Genomic DNA, 22,809 nt, shown 5'->3' on the forward strand with positions numbered 1-22,809 from the left:
TTATGGCTTTGTTGTTAAACAACAGAAATTCAACATTAATTTAGACTGCAAACATGTCATTTTACAACAGCAGCCCTTACTGGTGAAGGAACTGAAGTACAGTATATAAAACCATCAACAAAAACGAAATCAAATCTTTAATTCACAAACTGCGTTTTTTTCTTCTTTCTTTTTCTTTTTTTGTTGTTCATGAAATCCCTCAAGGCAGGGGAGAAACCTTTTAAGTGATAAATGTTGGGAACAGGCATTCAGGGCTAGAGAAGAGGAGAACATTCTATGATCCATGTTCCTTCATCCAGGCCACAGTGATGGGGGAGGGGGATAGGAAGAGCGTTGCAGTGCATTTCAGACGGTTTCCCAAACATCTCATCACCTCATGTCTGTGTCTATACTGTAGGTTGTTGTTTTTTGTTTTGTTTAGTTTTTTTTTACAAATCTAAAACTTCTAACGTTTGATTGGTTGACTGATATTTGTATTGACAAAAATGCATAATTACATGACCATATGACATGTACATATCTGTCAAATTATTGTGATGTCTTTCACCACTTCTGTGTCCATTTATGCCCATATATAGATCTCCCTGACATAGTTCTGACATCAGAGACCGATTATAATGGGCACTGCATTAAGTACTCTGAGGCAACAGGCTCAGGTCCACACGCAGTCATTTGACATAGTCATGTCTGATCAGAGTGCCTTCGACACCAATGTGTTGACCCTCACCAGGTTTGTTTTAGAGGAGGGGAGGAAGGCCCGGGGTACAGGGGAGCTGACCACCCTGCTCAACTCAATCTGCACAGCTGTCAAAGCCATCTCCAATGCGGTCAGGAAGGCTGGCATCGCTAACCTGTATGGCATTGCTGGGAGTACTAATGTGACAGGCGACCAGGTGAAGAAGCTGGATGTACTATCTAATGATCTGGTCATGAACATGATCAAGTCCTCCTTCACATCCTGTGTTCTGGTGTCAGAGGAGGATGAGAAAGCCATTATTGTGGAACCAGAACAGCGGGGCAAATACATTGTGTGTTTTGATCCCCTGGATGGTTCATCGAACATCGACTGTCTCGTGTCAATTGGAACAATCTTTGCCATCTACAGAAAGACTACAGACGATGAGCCTTGTGAGAACGATGCTCTTCAGTCTGGCAGAAACATTGTGGCTGCTGGTTACGCCTTATACGGCAGTGCCACAATGATGGTCCTTTCCACTGGTCAAGGAGTCAACTGCTTTATGCTTGATCCAGCCATTGGTGAATTCATCCTTGTGGATCGAGATGTCAGAATTAAGAAGAAGGGAAAGATCTACAGTTTGAATGAAGGATATGCACAGCACTTCTATCCAGATGTAACAGAGTACCTACAGAAGAAGAAATACCCAGAGGACGGCACAGCCCCATATGGTGGCCGGTATATTGGGTCCATGGTAGCTGATGTTCACCGTACTTTAGTGTATGGAGGAATCTTCTTGTATCCCGCCAATGTCAAGAGTCCTCAGGGCAAGCTAAGGCTGCTGTATGAATGCAACCCCATGGCGTTCATCGTAGAGCAGGCAGGAGGGATGGCCACAACAGGAGCCGTGAATGTTCTTGATGTGCAGCCCACCAGCATCCACCAGCGAGTCCCTGTGGTCCTGGGTTCCCCGGATGATGTACAGGAGTACATCTCCATCTTCAAGAAACATGCCAAGTGAAGCATTCACCTCTGTCGAAGCAGTAGCCACAGCTAAGTTCAATAGGCCTCATGACAACAACACAAGGCTGAGATGTTTCATGTTTGAAAAGGATTTTGTTTTCGGTTGCTGATATCTGAACAGGTCAATGAATGTGTGGACAGGGTCACTAGGATACTTCCTCTTTATCATAACTGCACTGAATGATCAAGGAGAAGAAATTCAAATGAGATAAATGGGACCTAATGTTTTCAACCTCATCTACAGTATGCAGCCTCACACTGTCAGTGGAAGGCACATTCAGTTTGTCCATCTTTCATTTCCTATCGTAGAAGATCCGGGTAGATCACAGTCACAGAGACATGCATATTCTTGCCTTCATCTTGATCTTGAGGTCTCACCAATCACTAACCAATTCTGTCAGTCCTATACACCCACAAGAGGACCACCCAGAAGTCTCTGACCACCAAGAGGCCTTCTCCCTCCTCTTCTGGTGGGACCTCCCATGTTTCGGGGGCTAACGCACAAGCTCATGGGCCTGCAGCCCAGGGCACCATATTACGGGGGAACACATGTGGGCCCTATATGCTTATGAATTATTGTGTTTTGAAATGTAATATGTTAAAAGGGGTTCAGTCAGGAACACTCATGTCTTAAGTAGATTTACCATTTATTTCAACAAATGGAATACAGTTAAACTTGGCATTAACATCTCTTTAAGATGTTCCCTAATTTTAGCTAGGCATAATGCTATGCCAGGTATACAAGAGCGGGACTAAGAAATACATTGATACTGTAGATTGATACTGTAGATTGACTTGAGTCAGCAGACATTAAATCTGAATAATCTTTGAGCCTATGCTAGACTCCGATCTAAAAGGTGGAGGCTGGGGTGGAGGAAGCAGCAGCAAAAGCAGCGTGAGAAGTGAGATCTAATGACTGAAGAAGCCATATTTAAAGAAGCCGCCCTGTTGAGAGTGTGAGCTCTGATTGGAGTCTAGACAAGCGTGGCTGATTGAAAACAGTCAGCAGACTGACAGCTGATTATAAGGCATGTATGACGTCTGTGACCTGCATGAACTAACGAGATGCTTCAGTAGTAGTAGTGCATGCACATTCACTGCAGTTCAGTATCCAGGTTCAGGATTAATACATCTGCACACTGCTCCCACCTGTTTATTGCAGATTACTGCAATAAACCGGTGGGAGATATTACCAGTCTGCAGACTTTATTTTATTTATTATGTTAACCTTCAAAACACCTTTTTTTTTTTTTAAAGCTTGAAACCCAAAAGAACCATCTGGCCGACGACTTCAAACTCGGCATGTGTGTCATCGTCGACCCGAGAGAGTGCCGTGCCTGGCGTCAAGTCGATCAGATAGTCAGTTGTCCAGAAATACCGATCAAACCGGTATGCCCAATTGCCCATATATTGGCATATGATGACATCAGGGATTTACGTATGGGCATAAAAGGGACACAGGCAGACAGATAGATACAGAGATCTCCATAATTATATGGGAATAAAGGGACGCAGACAGACTGGTAAAACGGGTACTCTGGGTTTGACGGGTATTGCATAACCGGGTGGGGCATTCATTCCCGACTTGCATCGTTCCCAAGTAGTCCGGTGCCCAATGGGCTACTATACTAGACCAAGTTTAGAGTCTAGTATGACGTAGTTAATTATTATTTTTTACAAATGAGTTTAGTGTCTCATTAAGTTATTCAATGAGACACACAAATTCAAACATATGTTTTTTCAAGAGAGACCAATCTCACGATATTGCTTTAAAGGCAAATACCCCTACGACTACTTCATCTTCATCCAGTGGCATCAGGGACACTCTCCAGTAGTTGAGTAGCGTGTTGACCTCATACAGCAAAATAGTCTGGTCTGTCTACATAAAGCAAAAGAAAACTGCATTAACAATCTAATAAGAGAAAGCTATCACATTGCTAGGGAGAATGTAGCGTTTTCTTTGTCTGAAACATTGTTGTGTTACTATGTTTTCATTCCAAGTTGCTCATACGATATGTTGCATTTTCTGGTTTGCTAATTTGTTCCAGGCCAATGTGGGGAACACGGTTGTGCGGGTCACAACCGTGTTCCATTCAGGTTAGAATTGAACCAGAGAGTTCCTTACAAACAGTTTAATTACATTGAAACAGCACAGTAAAAACATAACAAAAAACACCAATGTAGAGAGAGGAGTTTGTGCACTGGTCTTTCCCTCTTAACTGAGTGAGTCAATGGGGCCTCTGTGGTGATGTCCACAGATAGTCCAGTGTGCAGAATACCTGTGGGCTCTCAGGTGACAGAGGCTGGTAACACAACACTTGGTCCCGCCGCCTCTCATTTTAGATAACTGACTTGTCTCTTCACTGAAAAAACCCAGTCCAGATCCATTTGAAGAGTTTCTTTCCAAAGTGGTATTTACAACATTTGAAAAGGGTGACACCTGGTCTTAAAAAACACACATACAAACAATGGACAACGGTACATTTTAACGTAGGATAATTCAGTCCTTGATTGACAAAACGGCAACTCTTTTGGACTGGATCCATCGATATTTTCGGAATATTGTATGATTAAAGGACATTTTGTGACAAATGACATTTCACCATAAGCGATGCTTAATATTTGGGAGATTAACCTTTTATTCTCAGTGTTGCAGATTGACCACGATGGGGGCCATGCTGTGATGATGGTCCATTATTAGTGGCAGCTTGTGGTTATGCATAGCACAGGGGCAATGAAACAACAAAAGCAACTGTGGCAATATGCATTCAGATTCAAAAGTACTGTAGGTGTTCATTAAAATAGTCCATGAAATCAGCCCTCGCTATACAACTCATACTGTATCTGTGTGCTATAGTACACAATCATGACACTTCCAGACAGACACATAACTACATTATTATTCCAGTGTTGAGACTCCCCATATGTGATTACTTGAAGATAATCAGTAACTGTAATCACATGATACAGTGTAATAAATAGCAATCCCTAGGGCCACAGCGGTTTCAAATGCACTCCTGCCACCCTCATCAAATGTTGACTAGATCTAAAAGTGGATAAGCGGATTTTCAAAAGTGGATAAGCAGATTTTGCTCATCTACAGAGGCCTGTCATGGAATGTTTGCAGCCTGGTTACTCTACTTCTGTATTTGTTCAGCGGCAAAAGATGCCGACGTGATGACAAAAGGAAAGACTACAAGTTTATGACCACTTGTGGTGGTGTGTCCTTTGTCTAGTAACCAGTCTGTGAACATTCTGTCATAAAACCTCTATTTTCCACTCTTGGAGTGCTGGCAGCATATGAGAAATATGTGTAGGAGAAAACCTGGAGAATGCGAAGATATGCTGGATAAATTTCATTATGCACTTAAACCATTTGTCTCTCTACCAAATCAATGTGCTCTGTATTTGTTTCCAGAAAGCAGGGAGAAAGGCTTCCATTTGTCAAGGCAGCTTGACAAACACACAGTTAATGCTGTCAGCAAAATTGTGTTTGATAAGCTAAGCTATTTACTGTAAACCTCAACACAAACATTCAAATAAGGCACTCTTATTATTCTTTCATCACCGAATGTTTGTTGGTCAACAGTACAAAATAATCTCTCGGGCTACTGCTGTAGGTTCCGTTTCATAACCATGCAGAGCCAGCTGGTTGTTAAACCACAAAGTGATAATCAAGGACAGAGCTGAAAGAACAACATTAACAATCACAGAGAAAATCAATAGACTAATTCCTCTGATTAGAGACAAAACAGACATAATAGATTACCAGCAGGAAAAACAACAACAAAAGAATAGAAATATATATGCAAAAGCCTTACACAAATTCTGCAGCAGAATAAAATCATAATAAAATCATTTACAATTTGAACATACAGTAGCCCCCTTTTCCAATGTACAACACTGCATTCATCAAAAATACTTAACAATTTACAATCTCTGAAACAAAACTGTTTAGCATATTGCACTAAAGAAAGGACAATGTCTTGATGAAACTCACTATGGCATTTACAAACAATAAAGTTCCAGAATTCACGATTGCTCCATGTGCCACGACATGTGGCACGACAGGCCCAATGTTCTCTTCGCTTGGCCAATGTCAAAAAATGGAGTGGAGGTGAAACGTTTGGGGTTCAACGTTGAGAGTTCAGTAGTAGTAATGCTGCATCTCTGTCCAGTTAGTGATCCAATACTTTTTCTGCGGCTCCTCAAGCTGAAAGCCCAGGTTGAACTGGTAGCGCTCAGCCTTGCGGATCCTCACCCCCTTATGCTTTGGCATGATCCGATAGTAGATGGTCCGCTTGAAGAATCCAAGCTGTTAGAACAAGGGATTAGGATTAATGAAGAGGGATATATTTGGGATAACATTCAGAATTAATGCTACAAGTCTACAAGTCAGAGGCTGAGGAGGAAAAGTCAGATTGAGTAAAAAAAAAGAATGCATTAGTAGCCGATGAACAGTAGGAATCGAGTTGTGTATTTATGCTGCGTTATCTTGCTTTCAGAAAAGCAGAACATTTATAGAAACTCTGCTCCTGCTGGTGTCCAAACATCCCCCAGCTGTGCAATAAAAACGGTGACTTTTACAATGGCTACAGCTGTCATAGTCAAGCCAGGCTGAAGGTTAAAGAGCAGACAAGCATAAGAGATAGTTAGTAGTGGAGTAAGGCACAGTATTAGGCTGAAAAGGAAGCAGAAAGGGTGTCAGTCAACCAGGAGAAGATGACACAGTTAGCAGTAAGGAAGAAGTAATAACGTGAAATCAGTCATTCCCTGCAGTTAGCCCCACTACTAATGTAACCGCATCCATTTGATGGAGTCAGATATTACCCAGAGCCCCTATAGGTGTGTGCCGTAGGCCCCCACGGTAGAGGGGGGACCCGGGGGGGGCCTCAGTAGTCTTCGGTAAGCCTCTCTGTCTCAGAGGGCTGGATCTTCATCTCAGCTTTCTGGGCTTTGGCTTCGTACATCTCCCTCCTGCTCGCCCGCCGGAAGAAACCACACTGAGGGAGGAGGACGTGGGGTGGGGGTGGGGTTTGGGGGGGGGTTGGGGGGTCAGACAGGCAGCTCAATGTGGAGGTCGCAGACACCGACGGCTACACCATTAATATACAATATGCAAGTCATTACTTTAGATTTGGCATGTTCTTGAATCTGCAAGTTCTGAATCAACAATCACAGCGTGTAGACAATGTGGAAACTTTTTTTTTGCCAAAAAGGAAAAAAAAGAATCATGGAGGCAGTACACAAAAAGGAAAATAATTAGACTGACGTGTTCAGTCATACACTAGACCCTGTACAGCAATTCCCTGTATGTGCAAGGATAAAACACATGTTTTAACACAAATATTATTCATATCATATTGTCTCTGTCCATATTTCATACTTTGATATTTTGGGGGTAAATAGATGTATTTGCCCTGGGTGACCGGAATGATAAAAGCAAACAGAGGATAATAACTGATAGCTTGAGCTGACAAATCAGCTCAACCTATGGAGCAGTGGTTCCTAGACGTTTTAGCTCAAGACCCAAGAGAGAAATTTGATTACTAGTGAAAACAGTCAGCTTTACCAATTGGCTGAGCTTCACTTTATTTGTGCCGCACCGCCAATATAAGTGGCAGAGCTGGAGCGAAGTGAAATGAGGTGCGCGTGGCTCTGACCACGACTACAATGTACATGACATAACAGGAGTATTGGGCAATGGGTGGGGCGTGTATTCGGTTCCCAACTTGCATCGTTCCCGCCTTGCATTGCCCTGTGTAGTTCTATATAGGGTTGGGATCCTTTAGGATTTTAACGATTCCGGTTCCTTAACGATTACCCCGAAATGGCTTATTTTCTATCAATTACACACCCCATGAAGCCTTGAATTCATGGAGAGTTTCTAGTTTTTGTCGCAGACTACTGAGTCTCCTATTGACCGATCAACCATTTTTGGTTTAGGAATGCAACAAAAAAAAAAAAATCTCCATGAATTCAAGGTTTCATGTAGCCTGGCTCCACCCCCTGAATCGCTTGCCTCGCATTCAGAGTCTGGTGATGCTGTCGAAGGCGGGGGTTTCTCGGTTGAAAATCTGTACGAAGAATCGGGATCGGGATAATCCAGTATGAACCAATCACCAAAGAGTCCAACTTTGGCCACGCCCCCACCTCAGAAAACGGCTGCACTGAGAGGGCCTTCAGACTGAATAATGGAGTGGAACAAAATGAAAATTCAGGCTGAGTGTCAGGCTAGGTTTCATGGGGTGTGTAATTGATAGAAAATAAGTCATTTTTGGGTGAACTATATTCCTTTAACGGTCCGATTCCTTAACGGTTCCCTTTAACAATTCCTATAAGAGGTTCCAAATGGACCCTTGGAAGTCTGTAACTCTGAGAGGGTACAAATGGAACCAAATGGAGCCATGGTGGTGCTTGAAATGAAAAGGTTTGAGAACCACTAGTATTGTAATTGTATAATAGACGTGACGTCCACATACCAGCTATGACTGTCTGATAAAACCGGTTTCCGGAAACGGTTCCGGTTCCTCAAATGTTGGATCCGGTTCCTTCGGTTCCTCCGGTTTCCGGATGCCCAACCCTAGTCCTATAATATGTATGAGTGAAGGCAATCTTACCTTCCACAGGACGAGGCTGATGACTCCTAATAAGAGGATCCCTGCTACGGCAGCAATTATGACGATCCACAGTGGAACCTCGTAAGGCGTCTCCTCGCCCAGCACTGGGTCTATGTCCACTCTGAACTGTGGGAGGAAAACACACATACAGTGTGTCTAGGGTTTGATTTTCTGGGGGGGACGGGGTCCATGCCTCTGATTTTGATATCCCCATTCTGGTGGATATGTTTTATTTTTGCTTCTGGTCAGACTGAGTTAAATACATGCATTTCCTTCTGGGAAATGTAGACTGTCTGATATATGTACAGTATGTCTGATACCACAATTTGAAAAATAATGTTGTTAAAAAAATGTTAACCACATTCAGCCTGGTGTCCCTGTTTTTGGCACATCAGTCAAGATTTGTCAAGATCAAGATTCAAATAGCGATATACAGTAGCAGACTATAGTCCTATAATCCTACAACAAATAGCAGAAATAGCTGTGGTTAAGAAAATGTGTGATTTTTAACAATGAAACCCTGATAGTCACTAGTACCACGCACCTCTCTGGTCACACTGTCCATCTTGATGGTGGGCTTGTCTGTGATCAGCTTCAGCGTGGCTTGACCCTTGACCTGTACCCTCCCTGCATTGGGATAGTCCTGCAGACAGACATCAAACTGATTCACTAAACGCTCAACAGGCTCCACATTTACACTATAATATAGTGTAAATGTTCACATAAAGGAGACAGTTCCCATAACCAAGTAAAGATCATTTACTAAATGATCTTTACTTGGTTATGGTAACTTGTTCAGATTGTACCTAGTTATGCACATGCAAAGACTCATAGATTGTTTAGAGGTATATAGTATATATCCCTTAATGAACTCAACAGCGACGGGGACAAAAAATACATGAAAGTCTGTATATTTAGATTTGACTTCAAATCAGTATTACAATTATTTCAAGCCTTTGCCTTGATTACGATTAATGAACAATTATAAAAATAAATACATAATGAAAATAGCCAATAACTGATCTACAAGCTCGAGCCTGAGCTATGAGCTTGTAGATCAGCTATTTTAGCTATTTTTGTACGCCACCATTGTACAACGGAGAATAATATAGGGCTTAAATGGTAAATAAGACTAATTAATTTAGTTGATTATAAAAAAATGTATTAGAACATTTGTTAATGAATCTCGATTCATTAACACAAGTTGGGTAAAAAAAAGTTGGGTTTTGGTTTGAAATAAATGTGTACTTCAGCCTGTGACCTCTGACCTCTAGCATTGTGCTGTTCCAGATGCGGGACCTGACGATGACCTTGGCTGAGGTATTCATGTTGAGCAGAGGGCAGGTGAAGGTCACACAACGCGCTGAGCTCAAGGAGCAGTCCTTCATAAACAACAACAGTGATTACAATGCAGTCAGAGTGCAGTCAGAGTGTTCATTTAACTCTGGAGAGTGTGCAAATATAACCAAATGGACCTAAGGAAAACAGTGTCACACACACACACACACACACACATACATACAATCATTTAGAATATTTTTAACACAAATCTTCTGGGACAAACATTTTCAGATGGGGGCAAATACATACTGTATCATTTTGGGGGGTCCTTGACACGAAAGAGAGTGAGAGCTTTAGAAGGCATTTGTAGAATCTTAATGGGTTAAGCTTTGCTACACACACTTTTTATCTAAAAAGGCACGATCTATGCAAAGCTATTTCCTTGATTGTAATGAAATTCTACTCATAATGTTCCCAAAAAGTTGTACTGCATAGACAGCAGTTTTAAAGGGTTCCATTAAGGCAGTGCCAAGCCCTCACCAACAAGTAGGATTTTCGATGTGTTTGCAGTGTGATGGCCGCCTGCGGTTCAAGTATATGTGGCTGGACGTTGTTGTCACCATCGTCCAGCGCGATCTGTCGCTTGGGACGCTTGCGCTTGCCCTCGGACAACTGGAAGACGGTGGGGGAGACAAAGGAAAACAAAGAAACACATGACATCACTGGGCTTGGTGGTAATTGCTGGTTTCGATAAAGACATTATGGTCTCCCAGAATCTTCCCAAAATAGCATTTCCACTGTCTATACGTAAGCCAAACTCAGAATGGTTTTCTATTTTGGACCCTGTGAGTAAGCGTTCTTGTCTGGCCGAGGTTTTTCCAAATATTATTCCTGAGAGACGGTGGTTTTGGCACAGAGGAGTTTTCACACTGTACGACCTCGCTCACACTGACCTCTGTTCAGACTGACCTCAGAACAGCAAGTAGGGACACTAGGGTAAAGAAAGTAGCCAGGGTGGCATAGTACAAGACCCTGTTTGCTCCATTTACATAATGTTGTTCATTTATTGTGAGCTACGATTGTGTTTCACGCCTCACTGCAAAGTCTGCAGTTCATTTCCCTTTCATTTCATTTCAGTTCATTTGAGTTCAGTTCACGTTCAATACACCACAAAGCCAGGTTTAGGTCTCCCAAATCTATCAACATTGTTCCACTTAAAATAAAGTAGCTTTTTTTTGGTGTCTTTCAGGGATCAAGACCTTCATTTCTCTTCATCAGAATATAAACTCCACTTACAGTGAGGTTTAGTGGATTGACAACATCATCACCGGGAACACAGTGTGTCTGTGACGTCCCCTTGACGACGATCTCCGTCAGGTAGAGAAGCCACTTGCCATTGGTCACCTCGAATGGCCACGCAAACTCCACCGCCAGCGTTCCCATGTTACCTAAAGGTGAACCCAACACTGTCACCTGGTGGGAACAAAAGTCATCACAGTCCATAAATTCATGGATGGGATTCATGTGCTGTGTGATACAGTAACATGCAGTGGGGTGAAACGAAGGCTTTGCTTAAGAGATTGTTATGGGTGAATGCTACGCCATCCCGGCCGCACCCCAGTTAATAATGGTCAATTACAATGAAGCTTTCAGGCTAAAACACACTGGCTGCGAACGGCCCTCGTCCAAAAAGCCGGCAGCGGCCACTGTTCTGTTTCCAGGCGCCACTGAAAAAAAAAACGTTTTAAATGCCCCTGGGTACCCTCCCAAGGCCTCCCACTCTTATTCTGCTCCCGTAGCATGTTTGCAAAGTCTGTTGTTGTCAAGGTACAATGGACGAGGACAGACTGTTGAAATAGAGAAATATCCAAAGTCGTATGGCACACAATCCTGTCATTATAAATACCTTAGCCATTGCTCTGGAGATTGCCTATTCAGGTGAGGAATCAAGTTGCCTGTAATTAACAAATGTGAGATCTCAATGGTGTTCTTCCTGCAGTGCAACGTTGACTTCACGTGCGTCAATGGCGCATTGCTGCGCCGCACAGGCACAGCGCACGTTCAACAAGGAAGGCCACTTCCCCTGGCCAGCACTGTCATGCCCCTTACTCATTGAGAAATTTATTTTTGATCAGCGCTCATATGAACCTGTCAATTCTTGACATATTAACCCTTTAAGACCGGGAATGCATCTGTGTCACTTTTTTATTTGAGCTAAAAAAGCATTATTTTACACTTTGGCTATTGAAAAATAGCAGATCTACAAGCTCATAGCTACGAGCTTGTAGATCTGCTATTTTTGAAAAATCGAGAAAATGTGTGCAAATTAATATATTCATATTCTTTTAAAGTGAACATTTTTAACTCTTAAATCTTTGCTTCTGGGGGTCCCTGGAACAAAATATTTTGAGATGGGGGTCGGCGGCCAAATACATATAATTTTGGGGGTCCTTGACATGAAAAAGAGAACCACTGATATAGAAACATAGTTTTTTTTTTTAAACGTAGGATTACAAGACATTTTGTAGAATCGGAACCTCAGGCCTTAATGGGTTAATATACAGTTAAATCCCTTAGTAACTAACAGGGTTTATGTCTTATAACGTGTTGCATCCGTCTGTCCCTAAATAAATCACATTCAAACATCATTTTGTTCTCTTCTGGTTGAACTATTTTCTGCACTGACGTGCCTTTGTGTGCTTTTGTTCACTTTAATTGCTGGACTGTGTTTTTTAATGTTCTTTTTTAATGTTTGTTTTGGCTGCTATTCCTTGGCCAGGTCTGGGAAAAAAAAGAGACATCAATGTGACTTCCTAGTCAAATAAAGGTTTAAAAAAAGGGGGGAAAAAGACCTGGCAACGACCACTAACAGTAGATCTTGTCTGTGAGCTGACGACCAGACCACCAGACATAGGTCATCAAATAATCCTTCCCCCGTGTGTGATATTAAAACTGCCCAGAATAAACCTGCTGATTCTAGCGACCGGGTGGGGTTGTTGTGGCCACCGTGGCTCGGTGTACCCACGCAGATGCAACATAAAAGCCCTGTTGTAATGTGGTCTGTGGTGGTGGAGGTGACTCACGCTGAAGGTGTACTCCACCAGACTGCCCACGTCACTGCTGCTGTTCATGGCTGACTCCCCCTTCACCTCGCCACTGAAGGAGCGCTGCAGCAGGGGCTTGTCTCTGGAGGGGAGGGAGGATGCTTAGAGGTTAGAGGACACTTTCTATGTAAAACGGGTAAAAAAAACAACAACAATTAAATGATATTGTTTAAAACTAAAGGGATATTTCACTTTAATACACTCACAGGGTCATGTTTTACTTTTACTTTGATGGCAAGCATCATGTCTTATGAACAGAGGGCTGCAATTATAGATTTTTTTTATAGCGATTATTTTTATAGCGATTCTTTTTATAGCAATTATTTTTATAGCAATTATTTTTATAGCAATTATTTTCATAGCGATTATTTTATAGCAATTATTTTCATAGCGATTATTCTGTCAATTACTTTTTTGATTAATCAAATAATTAAGAAGCAAGTTTTTCGGTAATCTGTTTCATATTTTACATATCAACAAATTGATAGTAGTAGTCTGAAAGTCTGGTTAACCACTTAAACCCTGCTTAATACTTTGTTGTTCAACAGTGTCAAATAAAATATAATAAAAAAAACAGCCCATCTACAAGCTTGTAGATCTGCTATTTTCTATTTTAAAAGAAACACAAAATTGGGGGGAAAGTGAAAGTTTGACAATTTCCCATTGATTATTATTGATTATCTTTTATAATTGATTAAATGTATTTGTTTGTTAACTGTTGCAGCCCTATTCTATCATTCACATGATCTTGTGTACTCACATGGAGAAGGTGGTGAGGATGGTGTTCTCAATGAGAAGCGTCACTGGAACAGCCACCAGGTCACTCTGCTCACTCAGACTGAACAAATCACACAGATCATATTAATGCAATTGTCAATTCCCCAGTCATATTGAGTTATTAGCGATGTGAAACAAATGTACCAAGAATTGTGCTGCAACCGCAATAGTAACTATACAGGCAAGATGTCGTTCTATTTCCTAAAGATTTCCTCCAATCTACAGAAATTATGTTTTTGTTTCAATATAGTATCCAGTCCAATACAGTGTTGAACCAGAACTGGGACCATAACAGGAAATCACAATTACACTTTTAAATATATTAAATATTATACATTTGCCACAAAAAGATGCGAGAAAGAGATAGTCCCACTTTAAATTTTCATGTGTATACTGTTGTGCTAGCCTGGGATCCAGCCTGCTACACTACATTTTTTCTCACTTCGTTTCTCAGTCTGGAAAGGCTCCTATTTGACTCGTTTTGCAGAACTACACTGGAACTACATATGTTACGTAGGCAACGTCGTTGCTGATTGGATGTTGGAGATAGGAGGCTTTACAGACTAAGAAAAAAATCTGCCGAACGTACTGCAGTGAAGCAGGCTGGATCCCAGGCTACTGCTGTGCAGTCATTTTGTAATATACAGTAGAGGCAGTAAACTGTCTTATTATACAGTATGGAATAGACTAGAATAGTAATGTGTAACAGTGTAATGTAGTCATTTTTAAATTACATTTGTACCTCAAGGTATTATCTACACAGTATATTGTCTGTATGCAGATATGCTTAGTAATACTTACGTGGACAGGAGTAACTGAGACACAATCTCTTCCGTGTCCAGATTGATCTCTGTTGTCTCAAAGATAAGCTGCAATGCCACCTATCATAACAAATGGACAGCGACACAAAGGGAGACTGCTCACAAAAGAAATGTTTTAAAATTATGTTTTAAATTAAGTTTTGAAGCTGCACTGGAGAATTTGCACACTTTGCGTACATTGGCGGCCACATGTGGCAGCGAGAGATAACTGTTTCAATAATTGCACCGCTGTACAGCATTTGAAACAGGGATGGTGTGCTAATCTCATATATTTTTAATCCTTTACATTATTTAGGCAGGTAAACACCTTTTTGTTTTTTACCATGATGACCTATTAAAACACATATTTGCTAACAAATCTTACATAGTGCAGCTTTAAATGTAATTGTTATACTTTATATTGGCTTTTTAAATTATGCAGGCAAACTAAACTACAATGAAGAACATGAAAGAGAATGGGTGAGAATAAAACCAAGCTAAACTTAAAGTGCCACTATGTTACATAGTGCAGCTTTAACATCAACTCAGTGAAGACAAATCAGTAGCATACAGTAATTAAACATTGTAGTGTTGTTGTGTGATTATTAAAATATACCTTCTCTTTGCCCTTCAATGGGTTGCCCAGTTCACATGTCAACTTGTCCTCAAAATGACACTCAATGACATCATTGGGGTCCTACATATGAGAGAAATGAAAGAAAAGAGACCAGAAAATGTATGTGAAACCAGTGGGTTTTGTGAGAATGGTGTCAACATAGGGCACTGTAAAAAAAAAACTGACACTTAATCTTTTTTTTTAAATGCTTGAAAAAATAATCTGGCAATAGACTGCCAAAAAAATATTTTTATAATCAAAGGATACAGTTTCTCAAAGTGAGGTCCAGGGTCCTTCAGGGTTAATTGAGGGGGTTCCAAATGTACCCTTACAGGTCTGTAACTCTGAGAGTGTACAAATGGGAACTTTTGCACACTCTCAGAGTTATTCTGGGGGTCCTTGACATTAAAAAGTTTGAGAATCTGGATTGGGGGGGGGGGGGGGGGGAAGAAAGAAAATGCAATAATAGATGTATGCTGCCCTCTGGTGGACGTACCTCGGACCTGACACCAGAGTATCGGAGCGTGTCAGGAATGGTGACGTCTAACATGGCCTGGTGAGCGTCCTCGGCCAGCTTCCCTGAAGCAGGATAGTTGGTCACCTTCACCTTCAGCATTATCTTCTTCACGTTGCTGTTGTAGTGCAGCACCTGGCGCTTGTCTTGCCTGAGCATGTGGAAAACCGTGCACATGCAGTCAGCAAGCAGCAGGTTGTACGGTGTTATTGACACGAAGCATCCTTTAGTTTAAATACTTTCTTAAAACCCATGGAGTCAGTAATTGACCTCTTCCAGCACCACGCCTTCAAACACAGTTTTGCGGAATGAAACTCAGTCGGCTAATTAAATGCACACATGCGTGTCTCATTTACCTGGGGTAAACGTCTCCCTCTGCGCTAGCATATTGAGCTGTCAGCACTAGGTTACTCGTACACTTGTTGTCTAAGCCACACTCCCTCAGGAAGTTGATCTGTGGAAGTTAGCAAAACAGTTTAGTGAGAAAGTCATATCACATACACACACAAACAGACAATATATAAACTCAGCTTCACTGTATATACCTCGGTTCTTTCTGTGAGTTTCTGCTTCTGGCTGAGACTTGGGAAGGAGTCCAGGTTCTGGAGAGAGCGTCTGGATTTGGGTTTCTGCTCTTGAAGGGACACATTGAGCGAAAAGACCACGGGCTCCAGCTTGTCCCTCACATTTGGCTGCAGAATCAAACATGGCTCTTAGTTCATGTCAAACAGTGGCACATGACCAGCTATTACAGTAGGTCAACAGCAGCAGATTGCCTTTCAATCAGTGTTGCCATATTTTGCGAGATAAATAAGCAACCAGGTATATGAAAACAAGCCCAAAAGAAGCGACTAACACATGAGCACTTTAAACCTGTATACATCGTCTATTTGAAAATGGCAGAGTTGTAGATCTGCTATTTTCAAATGAAATCTTCAAATGAAACAATTGGTTTAACAACATTAGGAAACAAGCCCAAATAAGCAACTACCGTACACTTTACAAAAAAAAAAGCAACCCGCTGCAGCCAAAATGTACAAACAACTTTACAGAAAAACAAACCCAAAGTCGCTTATAATAAGCGGACATGGCAACACGGCTTTCAATAGTGTGTATGTGTGTCTCTGTTCCTTACCACCACAGTGAGCTGCAGGACCACACATTTAGGTTTGTGGGAGGGCAGGTTCATGGTGCTTGTGAAAGTGTCATCTTTGTTCTCCACGAACAGAATACGAGCGCTCTTCCTCCTGTCCATATCTGTCTCCACTGTGTATTTCACCGCTACGGGGAGATTAAAAAAATAACAAGAGCAGTGATTCTCTACTGATCTCACACAGGGATAAAAATCTTTGTGTTGGTCATAAATCCAGGAGAAACTAGAACAAACAATTGAAATCATTCTTGTAAGAAAATCTCAACCTCCTTTTGGGTTGTGAGACGCACTGGTTGACGTATTATTAGTGAGTACAACCAAGAGAAATCAATAAATGGTCAACATTCCCACATTCAACAAAGATTGCAGGGATATTACATGACTTCAGTATACACAACGTTTACTGTTTTTTAATTTTGAATGTTAATACATATAGTAGTCTTTAAATAGAAAGACTTATACACCACCTGTGAATATTTAAAATATACTATGATTGCTTTCATTCATATATATATATAGGTAAAGGAGGATACTTACTGATATCTTTCTTGAAGTCTTTGTTGCCATTGCTGAGGGTGTAGTTAAAACACACAGTCGCTGTAATACTGCAAGAGACAAATGACTGCCATTATACAAACATTATAATGGCAACAATGATAGGCCTATATGATGTAATTTTTGCAGAGGTTTCAGAATTTCTATTTTACAATCTAAAAATGTAAGATTAGAGGGATATCCAGGAATAAATGTATCCCTAAAAAAAGTAGCATCTTGCACTGCAAAATAATGTTTCATTTGCAGTGATGAATAAACACGTTTGCATTGTAATGAACTATTAACTAAAGCCTGATTTGTACTTAGTTGCTCGCCGGTGTCGACCCACTGAGAATAGCAGAGTTTTGCAGATTGGCTATTTCCCGTGCACGCCAATTCACAACCAAGTATAAATAACTGCATCATTCCCTGTGTGGTCTAATGAGTTGTGGTGTTTTGGTGTGTTTCACATTTATTGTAAACACATTTCCCTTTTGAGAAAAGATAGAATAGATTAGAATATTTTCTCACCATGCTGGTTTCTCAGGGGTACACTGGTTGACATCCACAATCAGTGGCTGTACAGTGAAGTTCTTGAAGAGGTGGACAACAGGACGAGCTCTGAGAAAACAATTTAATGAATTGGAAAAAAAGGAAATAAAAGCACCCCAATTAAATAAGTAATTACAGCAACAAACACATACATTTACAGGTGCAACATAAGATGAAGAATGCAATACTACAAGTGCTGGTTTGATACAGTAAATATTTAACATTCCTGGGTTGTGAATATCTTCTCATAACCACTACCTGAGCAGGGCAATGCGATCATCCAGGGATCCAACGAGGATGTCTGGGTATCTGTTACCATCCATGTCCATCCCCCCGTTGATGGAGTAGCCAAAAGTCTGGAACCCGCCATTGCCCACTGACTTCCCCTCAATCACCTGTAGAGGGTGACAAAGGATAAAAACGGATATTTCAGTAGAGCTGAATGTAATGTGAGTTATAGCCACCACAGTGAATAATATCCACCAGGCTGTTACCTGACTTGGCTCCTCCGAGATTCCCTTCCTACTTCCCGTCCATATATAGACTCTTCCTGAATCATGGAAGGGGGCACCCACGGCAAAATCTATGGAAAAAAATCAGTACATTGGTAGGGATATTTAATGAAACATAGAATCAAGGCTGAAGGAAAGACTGCAATGACAGCCTTGTGTAAGCAAGGTGTCTTCCCTCTAGGTGGCACAAGAAAGCAACTAGGAGAATACCACTATTAGTTTAAATTTTTACTTCTCAGATAATAAAATTGCCGCATTTGTATGAATTAAACATGTATAAGATATTGAGGCAGGCAATAATGTGTCTCTTGTTATATACGTATACTATTGGCAAGATAAGAAAAATGCTTAATGCACTGCTGCACATACAATACCTTTGTGGGCAAATTCCACACACATTTTTCACTGTTTAACAAAGGCATAATCACTGAGTAACTATAAAATAATTACTTCCTTTCCATGGTGTAGAGAAGTGAATTGACCCACTGTTGTCAAAATACAAGAGTAAAAGAATGTTGCATTCAAAGTCATTAAGTGTTTTAACCACGATGGTTAAATCATATAGTAAATTACACACAAATTACAATAATAACTAAGTAATTGCTTATTTCCCTTACATTCACAATTAGAGCCATGGCCAGCATATGACCAGTATTTTTAACATCTGAGAAAATATGAAACAATACAAAGTGTAGTTGTTTTGTCGTTTTTGTAGCTCTATATTCTGTTTTGATCATTGCTATTTGTTCAGTAACTGGGATCTCCCTGTCTCTCCGACTCTTTAGTAAACAAAAAATGCCTTTTCAGATCAGAATACCAATTGTATCCAATCAGGATACAATCAGAGAACTCATACAGGACAGGATAAATACAGTAAGTGAAATTGGAAGTGATGACACAAAGAAATGAGCATACAAAATTGGAACTGAATCACTATTAAAATGAAAAATGAAGCTGATAAATTGGTACTCTCTCCTGACTGGAAAGAATTGGCAACCCACCTGAAAACTTATTTTCTGTTTATTAAAGAGCTGGAGAGACGAGAGACCCTTGTTACTATCAGAATATATAGCATGTTTTGACAGTGATGGATAACGTTGATGGAAGCGAGTGTAAAAAAAAATACTGATGATTTCCTTTAACTCTAAAATCACAATAAACTTAATTTCTAACTTCAATAATGTCATTCTGGGCTTGGGATTAATACAGCATCCCAATCACTTCAATACCTTGGAATCCATCTTGGTTGACATCCCCAATGGCGGCCACAGCCAAGCCGAAGCCAGATTTTGCAGGGCCTTTCAGCACCATGGTAGCAGTCTTCTGGAAAGATCCGTTCTCATTCATGAAGACGTACACAGCTCCACCCTCGTACTTTATACGGTCAAAATAGAACGGAGCACCCACAATCAGGTCGTTCCAGCTAGAACAAACAAAACACACACTGATTAAACACCCACCTTTTGAAAATAAACAATATATAGTATGTAACAAATCTTATATCTCAGATGCTGTCACAATTTTTGTTTTACAGATCCTTAAAGGTTGTTGCTCATTGCATGCTGGGATAATGCTGTCTTGATATAATATTGAAACAAGTACCCAACCAGGTTTCATTCATGGATTACAGCAGTGGTTCTCAAAGTGGGGTCCAGGGACCACTCGTAGGTCTGAAACTCTGACAAGTAAGGGTCCATTTGGGGTTCCATTTGTACAATCTCAAGAGTTATGGGGGTCCACTGGATTACAGGGAAACCATGCCAGGACTATGATGTCATCATGACAGACACCTTATCTAGGCTGCTGAAGAGCAGCAGCCTCCCTCCTCTCATCTTTACATCACGGTCATCCATTCCAACACTACAGACCATAGCTACAGAGCACTGATGCATTAAGATCATAAGATACAGATTCACATAACACCAGATTCCAGAGCTACACCATAGACCAGAGCTACAGAGCAGCGCTTCATTAAGAGCATAAGATACAGATTCAACAAGATGTTACTACCCACAAACAAATACAAATGAATGATAATAATCATTATTATCATAATAATAATGAGTAAATAAAAAAATTAAGACAACTGTTGGTTGCTGGCTTATGCTTACATCTTAGTAAGAATTCAAATTAGGAGGACAGAGAGACAGAAAATGATTTTCTTTTTGGCAAAGAGCTCTCTGGTTCTCTGGTTTTGTTTTCTCTTAACTCATTCCCTGCCTAGAACGACTAAAACGACTTCTGTCCCATAAGCCATGCCTGCCTAGAACGACTAAAACGACTTTTAGTTTTTACATTTAAAAAAAAAAAATTTGACCCAAAGACCAAGGAGATATGATTTTTCGAAGATCTAGACTCCCATCCACTTCCTTGTTAACTTAAAACTTAAAAAGTCTGTATCTCGGCTCCTGAGTACTTTTTTTTTTTCAATGAAAAATCTTGGCAGTGGGCAAACACGGCCAGAAATAATTCAGGCAGTGAATGAGTTAAAGGGCACCCTTAAAGGGTTCCCAGATTACCCTTCAGATTATGTGCTTATGATTATGAGGAGGTGCGGAACTGTTTTAATCGATGTGCATAAAATAACTGGCTATTATAATATTACTGTATAATATAATATCAACGTGATATGATGAAGTGGTAATAAGCCACTTATTGGCTGATGTTGCCTGCAGACACACTGTGGTGAATGGGGTATCCCTAACGTTGTAACATACTCATCACTGTTCAGGTCGGTGACAGCAATGCTGCTACCGAAGTACGAGCCCACTTGCTCTCCAGGGATGACCAACTCCGCTATTAACGAGGCGTCTTCCTGCCTGCCCAGCGTCACTGAGCCCTTGGACTCGTCCCTGGGAGACCCCGTCACCACTGTGTATTCATCACGAATCAGCAACTTCTTCTCCTCCACAACTGCATAACCTGTGAAACCCGACGTTAAGACATTTTAGAGCATTATAGCCCAAGTAAGGAAAGGACTACTGTCCAAAGGTTGACTCACAGAAATGTCCCGAATAAAGTCAAATAAGAAAATACAGGTAGAGGGAAGGGTCTCTGCAGATATAGACACTGCCACACAGTGGGAGATAAGTGATGATTCACAGGGATTCTATACATTGTTTATAAGGACATTTCTACTCATTATAAAAGTGGGGGTTCAAGTGACACACTATTTATTGAAAATTGAGTGTCACTGTGTAGATAAACATGTTTGTTCCTCTTTCTGGTTCTCGTTCAGTACATACAGAGAGTATTGTTACTTTCTTTGCACATACAGTACAGTTAGCTGCAACTACACATATATGTATGTATGTGTATGTGGCAAACACTTCTGGACATTAGATCGGTGATCGCTCAATGTATTCTGGAGTTTTTCAACTATGTAGTACGCTACATTTGTATACGTTGTATCCTGGATCTATCCCATTTATCGCTGAAGCTAGAGGAGCCAGAAGCTAGAATACATACCCATGTAATTGTCTTTTTTTTTCAGCTGTCCAAACTCCCTATTGTTCACGTTCCACTGGCGGTCAGGATCTGGGTCTCTCCACGTAACAAGAACATTACCTTTATAAAAGACAAACCACCAAACAATGTTATTACTTGCTTCCTACAAAATTGACTGCTTTTCCCAGACAGGAATAATCCTATTGTTAGAGTAATACTTTGTAAGTACTGTAGTTTCCGACGGGTGGTAATCCATGTCTGCCAAACCTACCTATTATTTCAAGGTTAAGTCACAAAACACACACTTTTTAGCTTTATAGATGTAGCCATTGTAGAAGACCTGATTTTTACTGCACGCTTGCCGTACCGGCACCATACCTGAGGAATTGTTGTTTATTTGGTGATTGAATGCGACAATGAATGTTCAGGTAACTGCTGGTCTGATGTGGTTAGGTGACTGGGTGGATGTGATGAGGTTACAGAAAACAATTGTTTTGTGCCATATTTTTAGCTATAATTAGTTTCTAGTATGCAACATTGGAGAAAGAACTGTAAACTGTATCAGTGCAGAATATATACTGTACAGACTAAATGCATGAAGGAGGAGCTTCTATAATGGCTTCCACTGTTCTATTCACCGTACTCTTTGGTGTCACAAAGTACTCTTTCTTTGTGGGTAACTCTTTAGTGCCTACCTTGCCAGAAGTAGCTTCCTGGAGTGCCCATGTAGATATCAGTGTCGGTCATGCCACCGGAGATGCCCATGTTGCACATGCCTTCCATCTCAAAGTCGGCATTGGGGTTGCACACCCTGGGCTCATCATCCTGCCATATGTCGCTGGGGTCGACCGTCAAGTCATTGCTCCTAATGTAGCACTTTCCCACCATTCGCCGCTGCTTCTCCGTACCTCCATCAATGAGCTTCACATATCGGTGGCCACATGCCTTGGACAGCAGATAGGGGTGTATTACAGAACATGCTTTTGTGTTTTACAAAATGCCCTATGCCAAATGTGGCTACCTTTATCTGGCTGCCACTACACCAGAGTGTGGTAGCGTATAGTTTTCTCTCAGCGTATAGTTGTTACAAATTGCACTCTGTCCAATCGGACAACCTCTAAAATCAGTTTTCAGACTGAGATCAATTTTTATATTTAATTCCTGTATTCACTATGTTTTGGTCACATAGACTTTCAACAG

General features: G+C 40.9%; 2 protein-coding genes across 3 annotated transcripts in view; one reads left to right on the forward strand and one right to left on the reverse strand.

Annotated features, from left to right (window-relative positions):
* Window positions 1–683: 683 nt before the first annotated feature.
* LOC311060720 (fructose-1,6-bisphosphatase 1-like) lies at window positions 684–1,697 on the forward strand (the record flags this gene model as incomplete). The annotated part of the gene is made up of 1 exon (XM_084079021.1): window positions 684–1,697. One exon carries the CDS (start codon window positions 684–686, stop codon window positions 1,695–1,697), a length of 1,014 nt encoding a protein of 337 aa, XP_083935147.1.
* A 2,119-nt stretch (window positions 1,698–3,816) lies between these two features.
* The window catches only part of itga3b (integrin, alpha 3b), a 43,800-nt gene continuing 24,807 nt past the window's right edge, over window positions 3,817–22,809 (reverse strand). Inside the window, exons 4-26 of one of the 2 annotated variants that reach the window (XR_014602172.1) lie at window positions 22,305–22,554; window positions 21,631–21,729; window positions 20,880–21,084; window positions 19,392–19,585; window positions 18,145–18,233; window positions 17,909–18,045; window positions 17,630–17,719; window positions 17,102–17,169; window positions 16,547–16,692; window positions 15,957–16,103; window positions 15,768–15,865; window positions 15,394–15,562; window positions 14,898–14,978; window positions 14,283–14,362; window positions 13,465–13,542; window positions 12,684–12,786; window positions 10,897–11,073; window positions 10,141–10,272; window positions 9,588–9,701; window positions 8,864–8,962; window positions 8,320–8,445; window positions 6,530–6,702; window positions 5,865–6,014 (exon numbers count right to left, since the gene is read on the reverse strand). Coding sequence is in view for 1 of the 2 variants with exons in the window: in XM_084077530.1 (XP_083933656.1) it covers window positions 5,847–6,014; window positions 8,320–8,445; window positions 8,864–8,962; window positions 9,588–9,701; window positions 10,141–10,272; window positions 10,897–11,073; window positions 12,684–12,786; window positions 13,465–13,542; window positions 14,283–14,362; window positions 14,898–14,978; window positions 15,394–15,562; window positions 15,768–15,865; window positions 15,957–16,103; window positions 16,547–16,692; window positions 17,102–17,169; window positions 17,630–17,719; window positions 17,909–18,045; window positions 18,145–18,233; window positions 19,392–19,585; window positions 20,880–21,084; window positions 21,631–21,729; window positions 22,305–22,554 (2,850 nt within the window). In the remaining variant the exon portion in view is untranslated. Of the gene's footprint in view, window positions 6,015–6,529; window positions 6,703–8,319; window positions 8,446–8,863; window positions 8,963–9,587; window positions 9,702–10,140; window positions 10,273–10,896; window positions 11,074–12,683; window positions 12,787–13,464; window positions 13,543–14,282; window positions 14,363–14,897; window positions 14,979–15,393; window positions 15,563–15,767; window positions 15,866–15,956; window positions 16,104–16,546; window positions 16,693–17,101; window positions 17,170–17,629; window positions 17,720–17,908; window positions 18,046–18,144; window positions 18,234–19,391; window positions 19,586–20,879; window positions 21,085–21,630; window positions 21,730–22,304; window positions 22,555–22,809 lie in introns of both variants that reach the window. The other variant, XM_084077530.1, reaches the window with a different exon arrangement.

The sequence above is a fragment of the Gymnoscopelus microlampas genome (genome assembly GCF_963454915.1).
Source record: "Gymnoscopelus microlampas genome assembly, chromosome: 14".
Taxonomy (NCBI): domain Eukaryota; kingdom Metazoa; phylum Chordata; class Actinopteri; order Myctophiformes; family Myctophidae; genus Gymnoscopelus; species Gymnoscopelus microlampas.